The sequence below is a fragment of the Leucopleurus acutus genome, assembly GCF_964270905.1.
Source record: "Leucopleurus acutus genome assembly, chromosome: 5".
Lineage (NCBI taxonomy): Eukaryota > Metazoa > Chordata > Mammalia > Artiodactyla > Delphinidae > Leucopleurus > Leucopleurus acutus.
In genome coordinates, this window is record NC_139147.1 from 109,245,186 (window position 1) to 109,257,317 (window position 12,132).

The 12,132-nt window shown below is 40.5% G+C and overlaps 1 protein-coding gene across 1 annotated transcript in view; it reads left to right on the top strand.

The window, feature by feature from the left end:
* Positions 1–12,132, top strand: part of PLCH1 (phospholipase C eta 1) — a 235,274-nt gene that overhangs the window by 161,908 nt on the left and 61,234 nt on the right. The window contains exons 10-11 of the mRNA XM_082840361.1: positions 3,653–3,773; positions 8,024–8,195. Of these exons, the coding sequence (XP_082696487.1) occupies positions 3,653–3,773; positions 8,024–8,195 (293 nt within the window). The remainder of the gene's footprint in view (positions 1–3,652; positions 3,774–8,023; positions 8,196–12,132) is intronic.

The following is a 12,132-nucleotide window of genomic DNA, read 5'->3' on the forward strand; positions in this document are numbered from 1 at the left end:
CTTTGCTTCTCCAGGAAGCCTTTGGGGTTTTTGGAAGAACACGCATTGAATGACATGACCAACCCAAGCGAGGGATCAAATAAGGGCCATCTGGTCACATAAGGAAGACTAGGAAGAACAGTGCACAGCACAGAGAGGAGGTTGGCTTTAACAGGAGGCATTTGCTTGACTTGTGATTAGGCTTGGCATCTAAATATCTAGATGTTCCTGAAGACTTTAGAACTTGAGAACGTGATTTTTCGTGCTCTCCTGACAATTTCTGTCAGCCCTGTGATTTGAAGATCTTAGTTTACACTTCAAGCTTGGACCTGGAGGCACCAATCTATATACACCCAGTGGTGCTTTATCTACCTTGCTTCTGGATGAAGTTGTTTTTATTCTTAAACAGCTGCAGCTAGGAGTTAAAGAACCTGATTTATAGAATGTAGCAGGTCATGGATTAAAAACTTCAGGTCCCACAGATAATTTTCTGAAGCAGCTTTTGCCAAGTATAGTTCTTAGAGATGGAGAGTAATGATTCTGGACAGTTCTTTCATGGTATTGTGACCTGAAGAATCTCTCCACTTTCAAGCCTCTATTTTGATAATACTGTGTTTTCCATCTCCATTAGTTCAGCTGCAACAGTGTCCTCGGTCAGGATATATATGGTGTCTTGGGGAAGACAAGTAAGTCTTTTGTTGGCGAAGTGGGTTTGCCAGCAAATCAGATTGATGACATTTTTTACACCGCCTTTCCTTTCCCTTGATTATCAGCCCTAGTTGCTTTATAAATATGGATGTTCTGTCCAGGGGATTTTCACTTTCATTATGGAACTGACGTTGCATTGCTGTTGTAATCGGTTCACAACTTTTCCTGTTATCTCTGGGAGCACTATCAGGGTGAAACATTTTGAGTTCCACTATGAAAAGCTGTCATGTTAGTCTCTCAGCTGGCCTTCACATCTGACCAGCTGTTTGTCAGGGTGCTTTGGGGAGCTTCTAACATGTGGTCTGATTGAAAAAATGGGCCTGGCTATTTTGTGGCTAGGAAATTGGTTAGAGGATTTCTACTTGGCCAACATTCTCATCATAGCACTAGCTCTTACAGGAGCTCTTCATGGCCATTTGAACCTGACTATGGATGCCACACGCTCAGATGGCAGCACCATTTGGGGATGTTGCCATCCTCATTTAACAGACAAGTGATAAAATAGACCTAAAAAGTGAACGTTAGGAGAACCATCCTCAACTATGCATATTCTGCCTGTGTTATAAATGTTAGCAAAAGGGCTCCTTCTTTCATTACCAAAGTAGTTTCTTATGAAGAGATATTTTTATGTGTACATGATCATCAAGCCAGCTGTGGCATTGCCTCGTCTACTTTGCATTCTTTTTGAAAATATATTAGCTCATTTATGAGAAACCCTCCTAAGCCCTTTTTCTTCCAAAATGGGGTATAAATTGGGGTATATTGTTTAAGTTACATACTTTTGAAACATCTGTTTATTCTTTTCATGCTTATATCCAAAGACAAATTAAAGAATGTCAAGCACATGTCAAAAGAGGGATGGAGCCTCTCTCCTGAGAAGATGGCTTTATATGTTTGACCTCATTTACAGGCCCAAAGGAACAGTATAACACTGTATGATAGCATCCCAAAAGATTTGTTCTTAAAATTTGTTTCCAGTATTCCTATAGTTTTAACCTTGAAGGTACTTTCTCCTTTTCCTTTTTCCATTCCCCCCGCAAGGATATTTTAATAGGCAGTATTTAATTGATATATGTAACTGTATTAGTTAGGGAGCAGAACCCCCCCCCCCCAACTCTCATCTATCTAGAGAGAGAGAGACAGAAAGAGAGAGGAAGGAGACCTTTGACTTTTCTCAGATCTGGTAACTGGGTCCTTATTCCTACTTAAGAATGATTGACTGACAGTGAGAGATAGTTACCTCATTTAGACACACATTCCCTGTTGGGCTGCTACATTTATTTATGTGACCTGCTAGATTCTTGTTGGTATTTGAATTTGTGACCCCCTGTCATAAGGAAGGGCAATGTCATGAGAGCTGGCAAAATTCTATGGGGGATCCTGGTTTAGGATCTAAATCCTTAATCAAGGATTTGACCCTTGGTTGAGATTGAGATAAGCAAAGTGAAAGAGGGCACTTCAGTTGACCTTAAATGAAAGAAGCAAAGGCATGGAAGTAGGATCGTATGTGAGGAAGCTTGCCTAACTGGAAGAATAAGTCTGTGAGTTTGGAAGTAGGAGAAAATAAGTTTGACTTGTCAAACAGGAGCTAAGATATTAATTAACTAGTTTCTTTAACAGTTAAGCCTAAATCTCTGTGCCCTAAAACAACTGAAGTTTATTTCTTATGTGAAGTCCGAAATAGCTGTTCTTAATGGGTGACTCTTTCAAGCAGTGATTTAGGGGTACAGGCTCTTTCCTTCTGTGTCTGTGCCATCTTCAGCACATGACTTCCAAACTCACAGCAGAAGAGAGGGCATGGATAACTGTGAGGGCAGGGTTTCATAATGCAGACCTGGAAGTGGTGCACATCATTTCTGCCCACATTTCAATGGCCATGTCCTACTGAAAGGGAAGGCTGGGAACTGTAGTCTAGCTGTGAGCTAGGGCGAGAGAGAAAACAGGCTTAGTTGAATGGCTAGCCAGTCTCTAGTGCCAGAGATAGGGACCCTGGGGTTAAGCAGGCAGGAGCTGCTATAAGTTGTTTATTAATAAATTTAACATAGACCTACTGAGTGCATACTGTGTGTCGGATGCTATGTTATGCACTGAGTAGGCTTTTGAGCAAAGTAGTGACATGGAGAAAGCAGTGTTTTGAGAAATTAGTCTGGTGGCAAAGTGTAAAACAAGGGAAGGCAAACTCTAAGTTGGGGAGGATGGTGAGGAAGCTGTTGTCTTTCTCCAGCGGGGGGTCAGTGAGGTTGTCCATACACATAACAGTATCAATAGTATTAATAACAATAATGATTACTGTGTGCCATGCAGGTTTATAATCAACTTTTCATGTACTTATAAATCACTCAAACTTATGATTCAAGTCCTGTTCTTAGTGTTCCTTTTATGGATGGGGAAGCAATACTTTAAATTATTAAATCATTTGCCCATATGCACATAAATCTTAGCAGGGCCTGAAGATTCGAAGTTAAGAAGTCAATGCTATTTTAGAACTACTGTCGAATTAATCAAATGGAAATAAATCTAATGGAAACATAATGAGTTTAGGAGGACAATGATGAAAAACCCTGTTACTGATTTGAGAGGGTCATTGAGACATTAAAAGACTATAGTAAACTGAATAAGAAGAAGTAAAATAGAGAAACAACCTGTTAAGAAATATCACTATGCTCAGGCATACTCGGTTGGATTTAGAGCAGTTTCTAATGAGAGTTCTTGGTAAAGGCTAAGCTGCTTGTGTATATGACTTCTTTGTTAACTATAGGCAGATTTACTTGCAGTAAATCATTTATAATCTCTAATTCCTTATTCTGATAAATATGCCAGAACACTCATTTCGGTCTGACATCTTTGTCATGATCATAATACGTATAAGCTCAAACAATAAACTTAATACTTGTCTGCTATTTCCAGAACTATCAGGACACACCAGAAACTTTGAGTTGCTGATGTGACATTCTGTTTTTGGCAGTTGACTGTTGGGATGGCCCCGACGGAGAGCCGGTCGTACACCACGGTTACACGCTCACTTCAAAGATCCTCTTCAGAGATGTTGTGGAGACCATCAACAAGCATGCCTTTGTGAAGAACGAGTAAGTAGAGCAGCAGCTGGGAGCCAGGCTCGGCTGGCACATGCAGCACTGCCTGACGTAACACGGCCACCAAGCCACACACTTCCCTGGAGTCTACATCTCGCTTTCTCCTGCCCTGGTCCTCTCCTTCCTTCCCAACAAGACACTGAACAAACAAGGGCCGCATGTACATACTTTCTCGTGCTCTCTTTATTCCTTACCCCATTCTCTCTCAAGATGTTGCCTCCTCGAAGCACGTTCTTACAAAGAGTGACCTCAAAATTTCTAAAGCCAGGGTGTACAGAGTGTCTATGAAGTTTAGAAACACAGGTTACTATACATAATAAATAGCTTATTGGGATTATATTGCAATACAATAAAATAATAATATCTTGGTTTCCAGACTTGCTGGATGTCCTATGTATACTGAAGTGCCTGGGGCCCTTATGTTACTTGACCCCTCCTTGGCATTTGATAATGGTGATAATTTTCTCCTTAATACTTGCTTTTGGGGGCCCTCTATCATAGCATTCTCTCCTCTATTGCTGCCATTGCTTCTCGACCTCTTTCTTTAGCCTACGGTCTTCTAGTCCATTTCCTCACTCCTTTAATAGTCACTATTTCCTAAGTTGTTGTCCTTGGTCTACTTTTTGGTTATTTGCCCATTATATATCCAGAATGTTTTCCCTAAGTTTCAGAGATATATTGAAAAATTCTTACTACAAATTCATCTGAGTATCCCATAGGTACCTGAAAATTAACAAATTTCATTATTTATTCAGACATTTACTTAGATATTTAAAGTTGCCCACTCTAAGCCAGGCATACTATAATAGGTTTGGGGAGCCTCAACACTGAGCGAGGATAAGACTCCTACCAGCACGGGGCCTCCACCCCAAACTGAACTCAGCATTTCATTCTGCCAAGCTTCCTCTTACTCCATTTCCTTCTAGTTAGGAGGGTAGCACTGTTTACCAATGGCTTTACCTAGAAACTGGGAGTCCACTCTCGAGTCAGCCAATCTTTTCAATTCTAGTTGCTAAAGTATCTTTTGACTCCACTGCCTTCTCTTCATTTTCATTTCTCTTTGGTTTATCCTCCACGCTGGTGTAGTATGTTTCTTTCTGAAAATATAAGCTGATGTTGTAATTCTTTTTTTTTTTCTTTTTTTTTTTTTTTTGCGGTACACGGACCTCTCACTGTTGTGGCCTCTCCCGTTGCGGGGCACAGGCTCCGGACGCGCAGGCTCAGCGGCCATGGCTTACGGGCCTAGCCACCCCGCGGCATGTGGGATCTTCCCGGACCGGGGCACGAACCCGTGTCCCCCTGCATCGGCAGGCAGACTCTCAACCACTGCGCCACCAGGGAAGCCCTGATGTTGTAATTCTTAAAGTCCTTCAAAGACTCCCTGTTGTTCATGGTCATGCATTCCGTGCCCTTCAAGGCCTGGTCTCTTCCTGCTCTTCCAGTGTTGTCTTCCGCTGTTGCTCCACAGAGACTTGGGCTTCTGCCATCACTGACTGTCTTCCGGAGTCCCTGGGGATCTCAGTGCTTTCACAGACCCTACCCTCACTTGTGCCGTTCTCTCTGTCTGAAACACTCATCTCCATTATTCCACCTGCCCAATTCTTGCTCATCCTAGAAGACTGCTTAGGCATTGTCCCTCTGGCAAACTTACCAATACTACAACTGATTTAAATGCTTCTTTTCGCTGTCCTTAGCACTCAACATATTTCTATCATATCATACAGCACCTTCTTGCAATTGTTGGTGACTTGCCTCCTTTTAAGTAGTTAGGACCATGAACTCCTTGAAAATATGTGGCTATGTCTTATTCATTCATTTTTAAGAGAAATTAAAAATAAAACTTTATTCCCACCCCCCCACCGCCTTTTTTTTTTGGCTGCTGTGTGCGTCTTACAGGATCTCAGTTCCCCAGCCAGGCACTGAACCCGGGCCCCAGCAGTGAAAGCTCAGGATCCTAACCATGAGGCCACCAGAGAACTCCCCCTTATTCATTCTTTATTGCCTAGCCAGTGCCTACAATATACCAGACAGTCAAGAAATGATTTTTGCATTAAAAAAGGCAAATTAAAATTACAATTGCATAAAATTCATTTTATAGACATTAGTAGCCTTTAAAATTTCTAACATTTCGTCTTCTCATTAATTAAATACGAAGTTAAAATGCTGTTCTGATAAGAGACACTTGCCGCATAGCAGGTTTGGTTTGTGGTGACTTGCACATGGAAGAATCTGAGTACTAAATTCTGATGGGTCTTTTTACCCTGATTGCTACTAATCTTAGCCAAGTTGATGAAGTGATTTGCCGTTATTTTCCAACATGTGAAGTAGGGCATTGAGAAGACCTGCTGTCTATGTACTTCGGAGGACCCTCTGGTGACTTGACTATGCTTACTTAAAGTCTGGGGATCCTTAGGAGGAAGGCACTTCAAATTAAAACAATTAATAAGCTTGTTTAGCACATTTTAAAAGTGCAGCTTTAAGTTCTAGTGGCATCTTTTTTTTTTTTTTCTGGCCGTGCCGCCCAGCATGTGGTATCTTAGTTCCCCAACCAGGGATTGAACTCGCAACCCCCTACAGTGGACGCGCAGAGTCTTAACCACTGGACTGCCAGGGAAGTCCCAAACTGAAAATGTTTTGTTTTGTTTCACGTGTGGTTATTTTTTGGCTTCAACACACCACACGTGGAACTTCCCTGACCAGGGATCGAACCCACGACCCCTGAGTGGAAGGGCAGCGTCTTAACCACTGGACCAACAGGGAAGTCCTTAGCTGCATATTTACACCAGGGTTTCTCAACCTTGGCACTATTGACATTTTGGATCAGATAATTCTTTGTTATGGGGAACTGTCTTGTGCATTGCAGGATGGTGAGTAAATTCGTGACTTCTACTCACTAAACACCAGTAGCAGCCCCCATCCCCAACATTGTGACCACCAAAAATGTCTTCAGACATTGACAAATGTCCCTTTGGAAGGAGTGCCACACAGTCGCCCCAGCCCCTGTCGAGAAGCACTGCTTAATACACCAAGCATCATTAGACACTGATAGCCTTTTTATAAACAGATTGATAATTTAAAAATCCATTGCTAGAACTCCCTGATGTGACTGCGCAGACAACTCAGGGTTGCTAGTCTGCTGTTTTTCTCTTTCTAACACTCTGGGGTAAAACCCATGTGAGGACCCAGGAGCAAACAGATTATAGTCCGGTAACCAAACCGACCTCAGTCACAAAGGTTCATCTCTCGTGTTACCTCTGGCATCAGGTTTACTAATGAGGATAGAATGTAATTTCAGGAGGTCACAGCCTGTATTGTGGAGTTTGTGCTTCTCATACAAGCGCATAAATAAATTTTTTTCTCCATATAGACATATTACGCAAGTTAAATATTGGTTTGTCTATTCCAGAAAAAAATATATTGCCTAGTACTTCAGAAGATATGTGATGGAAACTAGAAAAAAAATGAAAATAAGCCTTAATTTGTTTTTCTGAGGAAAAAACAAAGTCAGAAGAGGAGTAAGGTCATGGAATCGTTGCTGGTTCCTAAGGCTGTCTGTACTAATCGCTCCATTGGGGTCTCACATTCTCTGCACAGATCCCTGAGTGCTGGAGGAGAGTGAATGCTTGACTTTTTTTTTTCCTTTCTGAAAGTAAAGACTAGTATGTAATTCTATACAAATGATTTTGAAATGCCTGACACAGGACACTATAAAACACAAAATTCCATTGTGTTATTTTATCCTCAATAGTAATTTTCAAGCTGTGTGTTGAATATATATTTTTAGAGTAAATATCTTCATTTAATGATAGTGGTCTCCTAGATGTTTCTAGACTTTTGAATAAACAAGACAAAATTACCTTATGAGTTTTCTTTCTTTAGGTTTCTTATCTCTCAAAATTTTCTCTTTTATTTTTTCTTGTAAAAGAGACAAAATATATGTACTGTGTGTGTGCATGTGTGTGTGAGGGAGAGAGAGAGCTACAAAACATTAGACTAAGTCATCTCATATGGATTGGTATTTTGTTCACCCCTTATGCCTGGTAAAATATATTTGGCCAGAGGAGGTTTTTTTTTTTTTTTTAATGCATCTCTCCTCTTTTTCATTTTAGAAGCATTTTAATTATCACCTCTCTCACAAATACTGTCACTAGGCTTGTAAGAACATAATGAATACAGAATAATTTTCAAAAGTCCCTGTGAGTTGCTGTACTCGACACCTTTACAATGTACTGCTGTTCTCTCAGGTTCCCGGTCATACTGTCTATTGAGAATCACTGCAGTGTCCAGCAGCAAAGGAAAATTGCTCAGTACCTGAAAGGAATATTCCGAGACAAACTCGACCTGTCATCTGTAGACACAGGAGAGACCAAGCAGCTTCCAAGCCCTCAAAGTTTGAAAGGCAAAATCCTAGTGAAGGTAATTACCTCAGGAATGCAATAAAAGGCACTAATGACCTGCCAAGCCCTCCCTCCCTTAAGGACTGAAAACTGGTTTATCAAGAGAATAATAGTCAATATATGAAGGGCTGTCTAGATTTGTGCATGCACCTTGTTCCAACTTATTTATAGTCATACCTTCAGAAAAAGCTTGTTACTGACTGGTCACATATTCTGGGATTTGTTTTTATGAAGTGAGAACCTCAGTACTGTAAATCAAATACTGAATGTCTTAGTCTGTAGTAGTTGACGCTGGAGAGGGGTCTGTGTATGGGAGGCCTGGATTACATGTGTCCGTATCCAAAAGCATTTCTTTCAGATTCTTCTCTACCATTTCAAGCTCCAATAACTGTCTGTCACAAAAAGTCTTCATGCTTGGTCAGCCTTGGTTATGTAAGTGAGAAGAGCTCACTTCAAAGTGGAGCACACGTTCAGACACTGTGCCCCATAGGATTCGTGTGTAGGCAGAGGAGCAGTAGGTGAATAGAGTGGCATTTCATAAACAGATCTTCTGAGGGAGAAAACTTACTACCTGAAATGAATATTATTAATGCAAGGAATAGCCAGAAAGACAGCTCCTTGTGTTCTCAGTTTGCTGATGTGATTTTATTTAATTCCAGTTAATTTTGTGTATTTGGACTAAAAGCATCTTGGATAGTTGTATTGTTTTGAGACTAAAAACCTAAGGAAAAGCAGTAGAGTATTAATGATCAAATGGGGTTATATTTTACTTAAAAAGGGTGTGTACAAAACCAAATATCACAGAGGAGGCGCAGGAAAGTCAGATAGTGTAATTTCATAGCAAGACTTTAACTGGGGCTTTAAGAGAGGACAGCACATGGGAAAGATGTAAAGTATTCATCTTTAGAATGGGTCAAAACCTGTTTTTCTATCAGTTAAATGAGAGTTATAGGCTGAATCCATCAAAGGGGTGTCATTGGGCATTTGTACGTGTGAAAGCATTTTGAATAAAAGCTCCAATTATATAATGCGAGAAATAACGTTAAGGTCAATTTTCCTGAAGTCTTGCTAACGCAGTCTCTTGTGGTGAAAACTGATTGCTAGGTTAGAAAGCTCAGTGTCAGCTTTATAGCCTTGTAAATGTTTCCATGTTCCCAAATGGTCTTTAGCCAAGCGTCAGAAGGTTAAATGCAGAATGAGTCCATCTGATTGAAATACTTCTCATTTGGACAGTGGAACTTAAGGAATATTTGATATGAACTCATTGAATCCCTTGTGCATACCTGGGCTTTGGATCATTGGGCATAGAATGTCCTAGGGCTAATGGGCACCAGGATGAATTGAAGCCAGAAGACCTGAGGCACGCGTTGGAAGGAGTGGCAGCAATGTGGGCTGTGGGTGTTTCAAAGCAGCTGCAGTCCATTTGCTGGTAGTAACCTTCTCCAAACTTTAAGGAGATTTCTTAGATCTCTAGACCAACACACTCCCATTTGAAACAACAAAAAGGGAACTGATTTTCCTAAGTTCCTTTAGCATCAGAGCAATCTGTGATCCAAAAGGCAGCATTTGAATGGCTACTTACCACTTTGGAGATGGGCAAGTTGTTTATTATTATAACTGTAACACACAAACTTTCCAACCTTGTGTGTATACACACACACACACACACACACACACACACACACACACACACACACACAGATATATACTAGTCCCTCAGTACCCACAGGATTGGTTCCAAATCCACAGTGCTCAAGCCCCTCATATGAAATGGCCTAGTACAGTTGGCTCCTCACATCTGCGGATTCAGCCGACCCTTGGGTACGGAGGGCCAACTGTGTGTGTATGTATCTCCTAAAAATTAAACAAAAATTTGCTTTTGAACAAAAATAATAACGAACTTAGTAATTTTCCATAGGCTCATTACTGAAAGAAAACTTATCTGGTCCAAGCATTTTACTTTTACAGATGTGTCATAGAGCAGTTGCCGCTGTCCTGGGGCCATGCAGCTAAAAGTATTCAAATTCTAAGAGTTTGGATTCTTAATATAGATTTTGTTTTCATTACATAAATGATTTAACCAGCTTTAAATTTATCCCTTTGCCAAGCCCTTTAGGTCAAGAGCTTTGGGTATCAGGGAAGATACAGGAAACTGGGAGGGAGAGTTCTCTGAAAATCTGACTGTGCTGGTGGCCCTGTGGAGGGAGGAGAAGTGGATGAGGGGAAGATCCAGAGTGCTGAAGGTGGGCCAGTCATGGTGTGAAGAGCAGGAATATATAACAGAAGTCACTGGAGCTCTAGTTTAGAGAAGATCAGCCTGGGTAGTAGTCTGGGATGATATTTAGAAATTTATCATTATATTTGGCTGCCAAGCACATGAACAACCTTCCACGTTTAAAGAATTTCCCCCATCTTTATGCTTTTGCTGTATTCCATTCATTCAGTGGGGTCACTAGGTCCAGCCCACACTCAACGGGAAGGGATTATAGAAGTACATGAATACCAAGAGGTAGGAGCCGTTGTGGATATTTTAGAGGCTGTCTACCACAGTGACCTTGGTCCCTTAGCCACAGAGTCTGGTTCTGCCCTCTCTGCTCCCCAAGATTCTGGGAGTGATTCAATTTCCTATTAATATTCCTTTCTGCTTACAAGTAAGATGCTTTTACTGATACAGATGATTAGCCGTCCTGGAAGCCCTTATCAGGCTCCTGGGCCATGCCTCCTCCTTCTGCTTTTTATTTACTTTTACTTTTTCTGAATATAAATTGGGAAATGTAGAAAAGGAGAAAATAACTATCACCCATAATGCTGTTACCCAGACATTCGTACTCCTAATAATTGACCATATTTCTTGCCAGATTTTTTTCCCTGAATTTTTATATATCGTTGAGATCATAATGTGCATATAATTCTATAACTTGGGTTTTCTACCATTTTGTTATAAGAATTCCCCCTTGTTGTCCAAAAGCCCCTGATTCCTAAAGTGTGTTGGTGAGTGGTTGCGAGGGGCATGTTCTGGCTGGGCAGGAGTGTCATTGCATTGTCCATAAAAGCAGGTCTGGTCAGTGCAGAGGACACAACCAGCAGGAGAGAAGGGCGCGTTTAACCTGCTCAGGAGAACAAGCTGCTCTAAGGACATGGGATGGGGTGATGCCTGTTTATGACGAGTCATATATTCTCGAACAGAAGCCTGGTCTGATTTTTACTTGTAAATATAGTATCCCTAATTAATTGTATTTAATTGGAAGTCATAAAACTGCCTTTTCGTGAAAGTCTCTTCTCCCTTTGCTTTGCCCCTAATTCAAGCGATCTGCCTTCAAGTCAGTCTGAAGTAATGATTGGCAAGGAGATAACAAATTTTATTTTCATTTTTCTTTTTTTTAAAAAAAAACCTTTAAAAAAAAAAAACCTTTTTACTTTATACTGGAGAATAGTTGATTGACAATGTTGTGATAGTTTCAGGTGTACAGCAGAGTGAATCATTTATACATATACATGTATCTATTCTTTTTCAAATTCTTTTCCCATTTAGGTTGTTACATAATATGAGCAGAGTTCCCTGTGCTATACAGTAGGTCCTTGTTGCTTATCCATTTTAAATGTATTAGTGTGTACACGTCAATCCCACACTCCCTAACTATCTCTTCCCCTGCTCCCCGATCCCCATAACCATAAGTTTGTTCTCTAAGTCTATGAGATGTTTCTGTTTTATATAAGTTCATTTGTATCATTTCTTTTTAGATTCCACATTGATATCATACAGTATTTCTCTTTCTCTGTCTGACTTACTTCACTCAGTATGACAGTCTATTTTCATTTTTTAAAAATTATTTTTAATTGTGGTAAAATACAACATACATAAAACTTACCTACCATCTTAACCATTTTTAAGTGTACAGTTCAGCTGTGTCAAGTACATTCGCATTGCCAAGTACAGAACTCTTTTCCTGCAAAAC